This window comes from Anarhichas minor, unplaced genomic scaffold, assembly GCF_050575085.1.
Source record: "Anarhichas minor isolate MPS153535 unplaced genomic scaffold, ASM5057508v1 ptg000010l, whole genome shotgun sequence".
NCBI classification, from domain to species: domain Eukaryota; kingdom Metazoa; phylum Chordata; class Actinopteri; order Perciformes; family Anarhichadidae; genus Anarhichas; species Anarhichas minor.
Genome location: NW_027466456.1, coordinates 5,947,886 through 5,956,572, shown reverse-complemented (window position 1 = coordinate 5,956,572; position 8,687 = coordinate 5,947,886). Strand labels below are relative to the sequence as shown.

General features: G+C 45.0%; 1 protein-coding gene across 1 annotated transcript; it reads left to right on the top strand.

Moving 5' to 3' along the window:
* The first annotated feature begins 249 nt into the window (after positions 1–249).
* s1pr3a (sphingosine-1-phosphate receptor 3a) lies at positions 250–1,466 on the top strand. Its single transcript, XM_076088595.1, has one exon. The coding sequence runs from the start codon at positions 273–275 to the stop codon at positions 1,464–1,466; it is 1,194 nt and encodes a 397-aa protein (XP_075944710.1). The 5' UTR covers positions 250–272.
* The last annotated feature ends 7,221 nt before the right edge of the window (positions 1,467–8,687 follow it).

The window sequence follows — 8,687 nt, the reverse complement described above, 5'->3', positions numbered from 1 at the left end:
TGCACTGTAAGTGAGCCAGAGTTAGCCAGAGAGGCTAATTTCCATCTGCTGTCCCCGGCCAGATGTTTCAAGGCAGCCTAAAATAACAAAATCTCAAATTGAAACGGAGTTAAAATTCATAGAGTATCTGATCTCTTAACAGGTCCTTCACAGGATCCAACATGCCAGTTGTGACTCTGCCTGATTGAGCAGCCTCGCCTCACTCCGCTGTGTCCAGTGCTGTGGCGCCCTCTGCTGTGTGTGACCGAGGAAGGCCGGGAAGGACAGGCGGGATGGGGAACCGGCTGGAGGAGGGGATGAACGCCGTCATCGTCAGCCACTACAACCACTCAGGAAAGTGGGACAAGCCTCGCAGCAGCGGGGCCTGTAAGATGGCCCTGCTGCTCTTCATCTGCGTGCTGATCGTTCTGGAGAACGTTACGGTCCTGCTCACTCTCTGGAGGAACAAGCGCTTCCACAGCCGCATGTACTTCCTCATTGGGAACCTGGCGCTGTCAGACCTGCTGGCCGGCGTGGCCTACGTGGTCAACATCTTCACCTCAGGAAGCAACACCTACTTCCTGACGCCGCTGCAGTGGCTGGCTAGAGAAGGGAGCATGTTTGTGGCCCTCAGCGCATCCACGTTCAGCCTCCTGGCAATTGGGATCGAGAGGCACATGACTATGGTGCGCCTGCGTCCGTGCGAGACAGCAGGTCGGGGGAGACTTCTTGGACTGCTGGTAGCTTGCTGGCTCGTGTCAGTGCTGCTCAGTGCCCTGCCCAGCCTGGGCTGGAACTGCCTGGACAACATGGCCTCCTGCTCCACAGTGCTGCCGCTCTATGCTAAGAGTTATGTGGCCTTCTGCATCAGTGTGTTCAGCGCCCTGTTGGTGGCCATCATCATCCTCTACATCAGGATTTACCGCCTGGTGACCTCTAGCGGCCGCAGGGTGAGCAGCCGGCCTTCAGAGCGCTCGCTGGCCCTGCTGCGGACAGTGGTCATTGTTCTTGGAGTGTTTGTCATGTGCTGGACCCCCCTCTTCCTCCTGCTGCTGCTAGATGTTGGTTGCAGCCCAGATAAGTGCCCTGTGCTCTACCAGGTGGACTGGTTTATAGCCCTGGCTGTGCTCAACTCTGCCCTCAACCCTCTGATATACACTCTGTCCAGCAGGGAGATGAGGGCGGCTTTCTTCAGGCAGCTGTGCTGCTGTCAGACCAGCATGGAGCACACTGGGACTCCCGTGGGGGGTAACCCCAACCTGGGCACGGTCATCCCCACAGTGGAGAACAGCAAGACCAGCGCAGGAGGGGGCAGTGGGACTGGCAAGTCTACACTGAATAGAGGGAAGGTTCCCACACCTATCAACGCTGACAACAAGCATGGAGATCCCTCAGCCACTGCTGTGCCCCATCCCTCCGGGCCTGCAGACCTGCTCTCAGCTGTGCTGGTGAAGGCGGGGGCGCTGCCGACCCTCAGAAAGTTCTGAGTGGAAGCACCTTAATGAGGCTTTGCAGTCACACAGAAGAAGACGCAGAACTGAAATAGTCCTGCTATCAGCCACTTTTTGTTTATGCACTATGGCCAGTGTAGCAATGGATGGTATTCAGTTGGAACGATATTAATGCAGATGAGAGTACAATCAAAATCACTTAAAGCCACTATTTACAACAACTCAACAATATTATTCACGACACCAGAGTTACTGATATGTTGTGTTTGTCTTACACTATGATTAACGTTATGAAATACAATAGGACAATTTCATAGACATGGATTAAACCAAGCCCCAAATGTAATATATCGTCTTAATTCATGTCTGAAACTAGACTTGGTAATGCTTCAAAAATCAAATGTGTATAATTAACACTATTAGTGTCGTGTCTGTCGATGCGTTTATTTTATTGTGTCATTACAAACAATGAAGATTAATTTGGGGCACTTCTTTTGCATGTGCTATATGCAAGTACTCTTAAAGCACCTGCATTTTCCATCACAACTGGATTTGGTAAAGTATTTATTTTCTGTGAAAACATTTGCCATCTTAATACTATTGGTATTCCTGTTCAAAATAGCTTGTGTGCATAGAAAACACCACGGTACTAGGACTTAGTTATTGATTTTTGTTATGATTTGAGATGCACTGGGAGAGCGAACAGGATCAATGGTTTGTTTATCAGACTAGCGGCCTCATTAGGCTGTGATACTCATTACACACACACCACAAATCAAAAGTGGTGGATGAATGACAAATGGCAGCAACATTGCTATTATTAGATTCTTACCACTAGTGGGCAAGAGCGTAAAGATTGTCCTCGCGGTGGTGCTACAGGATAAACTCTAATCAGTAGGGTTCGATATCTGTATGATGGCCATTTTTGGACAATTCAAGCTCAGTTCTACATTAGCAGGACTGACTCATATTTTATCTAAGCTCTACTGTGTCAGCATCAACTGGACATTTTTGCTTCTGATCAGCTCATCTAGAAACCACTCACACACGTCTACTAACCACTAGTGAATAAGAGTGTTGGATGTGAATTATTTAATGGTGGTAGACTGTAAATTACATTTCTGTCTAGGGTGGTGTAGTGCCTGATACCATTATATAGCAAATGAAATAAAATCCTATTGCCTTTTATGAGATTTTCACACGTGTCATGTTTTGATATTCAATCAATGACTTGCCCGCTTCCAACCCCCTTCCTCTCAGCCATACTCGGTCTCTGTGTTGGTCCTCTGCAAACATTGTTAAGGTCTACAGGAAAACCTGACATTTTGTCTGCACGTTTCTGCACCATATGAACCGTAGATCCGTCTGTAGTCACATAACAGCTTAAGTCATACATATATAAATGCACAAATGCTCCGATTTGTCAGTTATTCAGACAGAAGAAGAGAAATGTCATGAGATTTAACCTGGCTGCACTCATTAAATATCCTAATGGGAAGCTGATTGATGCTCTCTCAATCCAATTCATAAGTAGACCTGGGTCAGCCAGGGTTATGAATAATGCAGAGAAACTTTTGATATTTATTTCAACCAAGGGTTTCCAGCTCCACGAGGTCAGATGGCTGTTAGTCATGAAAGATACTGCAGGAATCTGACTTTGAAGAGCTTCCTATTGTGAAAAGTCTCCTATCTCTGTTTAAATTTAAAACTGAGGTTTCGTTACATTACAATTCAAACAGTGTGTACATGACGCTTTTTACATAAACATTTAAAGGATGCATTGAGATAAAAAAAATAATTTGACGTGGCATTGTGGAAAGGGTTTGGTTGTGAGAAATTATCAGATAATTCAAGTGGATACAAGTTTGTTGTCTAGATGCTGATTTTTAATTCATGCGTTTGTTTTTCGTTGCGACAAACCCGCAGCAGTGAAGGTTACTTTGACTTGAATCGATTAGATGATTGGCTGATTGCAGCAGAGTTTGTTGTTCACACTGCATTGCACAGCAAAGACCAGACAGGAGCTGACAGACTGTGCATTTCATACTCACCTGAACTGAAGGATGTGTCTCTGCTCTGCACCTCCGGATCTGATGGAAAAGGACAGCAAGGACGCAGTAACAGCCGCGCATTTCCAGCTTAAATGTCACTGGCTCCTTCCTGTCAGAAATGTCCTCCTTCTTGAATTAGCCGGGGATGACGGTGGCCTTATGCCATCTGGAACATTGGAAAATGACAAAATGTTGAGCTCCAGCGTCATTTGTAGTCAGTGAATCCTCTCTCTCCTTCTGCTCCTTTTTATCATTCTCACTGTTCTGCTCCAACTTGTTCCTATTTCCTCATTAGATTTAGTTTGATTCAAATGTCTTTGTTGTCAGAAAATCAGTTTGGAGCAGTAAGGAAAACAACGTCCACACAAGTGAATAATATAAATAACTTAGACCTTTTCATCGTCAGTAATTTAGATAACCAGGTGAACATACAACATACAGATTTACTCCACAGAGGACAGATGCATTGTTGCAGTTTCAGCAGAAGTAGGAGGTTTCTGGAAGCGACTGCTAATAAATACCAGGTGTGCCAGCTAATTGCTCAGTGGCATCAATTAGACAACTAAGCTGTATACCTGGGAAATACAAAGTCAGAAGGTCTTCGTCTCGAGCCAAAAAACTTGTGGCATGGAATATATTCCCAAAATAGATAATAGAGAAGGTCGTGATAAAATCGCTTTTGGAAAAACCTTCCAATAACAAGACAGACTGTTGTTCAAAAATATGGATCCAACTCCCTTTAACTGGAAACATTGAAGAAAAAATCCAAATTGAAGAACAAATACTAGAAAGATCGACCAAAAATGAGGAACCAAAGAAGTTCAGAATAATAATACGATTTCAGGTTTCATATCGAACGTATTGAGAAGTTCAGTTGTGTATCAGCTCAAATGTCCCCAATGGTGATTACATACAACTGAATTGTGCTCAATTTACAGATTAAACAAACACATGAGGATATGCAACGGTGCGAAGTTATTAATATCTAACATCATGTGATAAATTCAAACTTGCAATTGATATTAAGAATGAAAACTTGAGTGAGAGGAGTGCTAGTGTTGTCAGAGTTTATTGTGTTGGAGGTCAGAAAGCGTAGCTTGGTGTAATAATCGAAACAACTCTCAATGTCATGGCGAAATATTTAGCAGATTTTGACAATGTGGATGTGATGCAAGATTTCAGAACGTGACTTCTCCTTGAGCAGGACTTGGTTCGACACAATAACAAACAGACTGGATTAAGCGAAAGGTAAAGAGAAACGTTTTTATTCCTCCATGGGGTCCTTTCCATACTGTTCTTAGACATGTTTATAACAACCTCAGCCTCTCAGTGGCAATAACAAGCGATTTTAGTGGACGTTCGTTGACGGTGAGGAATTGCCCCGAGCAATCGTTTAGCGGCTCCCGGCTGCAAATTTAAAATTGTTGTCCCCGTCAACCTTTGAGGGGAAAAATAGTCACACAATGAAGATGAGCAGGAAAGACCCAACTGTTCTCATCCACAGACTCAGTTTCATCATCCTTTCAATCTTTATCTAAGAAAACATAGCTCAAACATGTTCAGTAGAGATTCATAAATTCCCTTTCATTTTAATCTTCTTCATGTCCTCAAATTCCAGAAGATGACAGATTCCATTTGTCCAAACACCAGAAACAAACACCATTTAATGGTTGCATGTGCTAACTGGGTCAAACACCTTACTAAATCATGTTAACTAAATAGCCGTCACCAGTCTTCTTTGAGGATTTAGACATGGTGGATTTGTGTCATTCGCTGTGCACAATGCCTATTTGCATATGACTGATGTGAACACGACAGAGGACAAGAGAATCACACCACCCCCTGTCCTCATGATCCTGGTTTAATACCGTGAGGAAATGGGCATGCATGCATGTGTGTATGTGTGTGTGTGTATATGTGGGCATTTGCATGTGACAGAGAGACACGTGTGTAAGCATCCTCGAGTGTTTTTGAGAGAAAGAACAAAGACTCCATCTGGTCCGAGCTACTGAATGTGCCAGTATGAAACACTTCTCTCATTCTCAAGTCCCCTTTTCGAAGCAGCGTGTAGGTGGAGTGGGGCCAGGCGGAGATCGGCGAGGGGTCCCGTTGGAGGTGCCCGCTCATGCAGGGAGCCCCCAGCTGAAGCCAGTCTCTCCTCTACAGCTGAGTTGCACCAGAGGAGGCCCACACAGTCATGTGGCGTGTGGTGATTCTCCTCCCCTATACCTTGCAACAAAGAGAGTGAAGACTCAGGCAGACTTTGGTGATAAGCTCCCCGGGATCAGAGGGCTTCATCCAGGGAGCAGCTGGGAAGAACCTTGGGGGGGGGGGGGGGGGGGGGAGCGAAGGCAAAGGTCATTTGGTGGGAGGATATCTGAAGGAGCTGGCTGAGACTTGGATTGGTGGACACTCCTCCCAGCATCCCTCTCAACACCCCACAGCCATTAATCTCCTGTAGTGCGGATCAAGACTCCGGTTGAGTTTCAGAAGCAATACCAAAGTAGAAAAAGAAAGTTTTTATTTTCTTTCTCCTGAAGCAACAACAAATGCCTCCTTTCTATAGGACGTCTTATTAAATAGGAGTCCTGAGTCTAATGTGTGCCTTGTAGGGCTGCAGCTAACATTTGCTTTTATAACTAATTCATCTCTTTGATTAATTTCTTCTCCTCTAAAATGTCAGAAAATAGTGATAAAGCTCCATCTCAATTTTCCCACAGCCTGCTTTTTTTTGTCTAAACAAACGCATTTAAAATATAAACTGGAAAAACAGCCTCACATTTGAGAAGCGGGAACCAGCAACCACCGAAATGATTAATTGATTGTCAAAATTGTTGTCACTTATTTTTCTCTTAATTGAGTATTTCATAAATCAACTCCATTTAAATAAGCATATTTTTCATGTGAGAATAATTTCAGTGTTTCTCTTGAGGACAGGAAAGCCATTGTGCAGTCAACCATCATGTCTCGTGCTGCTCATTGCACCTTAAAAGTGCTCAATACGAAACTCAGAGCATATCTATTGCTTCCACACGGCTCTCAACATGGTGACAGCTGAGCCGGCAGCTCGCAGCTAACGGTGCTAACGACACAAACAGCCCGATGATGACGACAGAGTTAACAGTGTTTATGAAGGGGACACGAATCCCAGGACCGGGATACATACCGTATGAGTAAATACTGACCCTGAGAAGACTGCTCTTCAGTACTTCACACAATACATTGATTGAAGATGAAGTTAAAATTACATTAATTTAAGCAAATGCTCAATCTCTGCTCTATTTCTTCTTCTGCACTCAGGACTCTGCAAAAGAGTAGCATACCTGATTAAATGAAGTATAACTGTATTCGCCAGTCTATGCACACGGCCTTTCATTGCCATCCTACCATAACAGATAGGTGGCAGGAGTGGATAAGCAATCTATGCCAAAGTCAATACCACCCCCCCCCCCCTCCCGCCCCCCAAAGAAATCTCCCAAAACAGCAGCTGCTTTCTCTCCAAACCCTCTGTGGTTGCGGTCCTCTGGTGGGGCCTGACGGCATGCACACACCTGCTCACAACTGACCTCCAATCTATTTCCCCCACACCCGCAACTGCTGGGATTAGTGTGTCTGTGATAGGGGATAAGTGAGGAGGACAGCAGCCTTCTAGTGTGACATGCGTGTCCCGTTGCTCACTTGTGGCATTGAGCGCGTGTGCACAGCTGGCCGATTCCCTGCGAGCAGCCTGGAGTGTTTGTGTGTCGTGTAAAAAGAGCAACGGCAGGCGGAGACACCCATGAAAGACTTCAAGTGTGAAACTCATGCGAGAGCCTCGGACAACTTGGTTTCAAATCTTACTCACAACAAAATAATGAGCAACAAATCTGTCCCTCACAAGTCCCCCAACTTCGTGGAGGTGCAGTGCTAAATTGCTGTAAAACCCCTTTAACAGAAGTCCCCTTTAACTGTTCCATCTTATGTAACCTTTAACCTCCCTCTTGAGATCAAAATGTATTTTTGATGAGAGCTCTGGGCAAAATTTTGATGTGAAATGTTTGACTTATTTCACTTCCGTAACTTGCTAATTTGGTTGTTTTTTTCGTGTCCCAGTAAGACATGACAGCGTGTCAGCGATCCATCATGCGAAACACCAGGACCCTGAAACTGAAGCACCTAAATGGAATTCGGCCATAATTCACTTTATCATTTACACCTGTGCTTTTTGATACTGCAACATGTTAAAATCTCTTCTGTGAAAACGGTATCCAACTATTTAATAAAATAATTTTAGGCCAAGCATGCGTGTGTGCATGTTATGTGGTTTCCTAACATGTACTCTGGCTCTGCGTTGTTCACAGGTGTTCATTCCTCCAAGCATGTCTGATGGATTAACAGCTGCAGTCACCACCAAACCGGTGGCACCCCCCCCCCCCCCATCTGACATTATACACATTGTGACATGACAGCTGCACACACACACACACACACACACGACAATCTACACACACCAGAATCATGGTATAACGCTGTGAGGACGTTGCCATTTGTTCCAAACTACACAAATGCCCAATAAGAATAGAGCTTTAGATTAGGTATCCTTCAGTCTACTTAGCCAAGGGAAATTATGAAATACTGGAAAAAAAAAAAAAAAAAAAAAAAGCAGCGACAAGGTAAGCGCTACACAAAAGCCAGAGAAATGAGTGTGAGATATTTGTTTGATTTTTACATGCTGCACTGCCACCGTCGTTAATATTCATATCCCTCCCCAGGGAGCCTTGTTTGAAAAAAATGGGACTATAGCAGCCCCCCCCCTCCATGTCACCATCTCTCTCTCTTACACTCAAACACCCACGCACACTTGTTTGGAATCTCATTGGGGAAGTACAGCCAGGCAGCATCTCACTCCCTTTTTTTTTTTCTTCCTTCACTTTCTCCCCAACAGAGAGTGATCCAGCTCGTCTCCTCTCTCCGTCACGCGGGTAATCAGCCTCTGCTATTTCATTTGGCTCAGTAATGAAAGCAATCCCAGTGCTTTTCACTGCAGCGCAGCCCAAATAATGAGGGCTGCCTCACCCCCCTCCTCAGCCACACCTCACCCCCCACCAGTCCTCCTCACCCTCTCCCTCCCAACCAACCCTGCTGTCAGTGGATGAGGGAAAGCAAATGTGCGTGCATTTTGAGTGTGTGGAGCACGCGATCTTGCCAAGTCCTTTGTGCCTCTCTT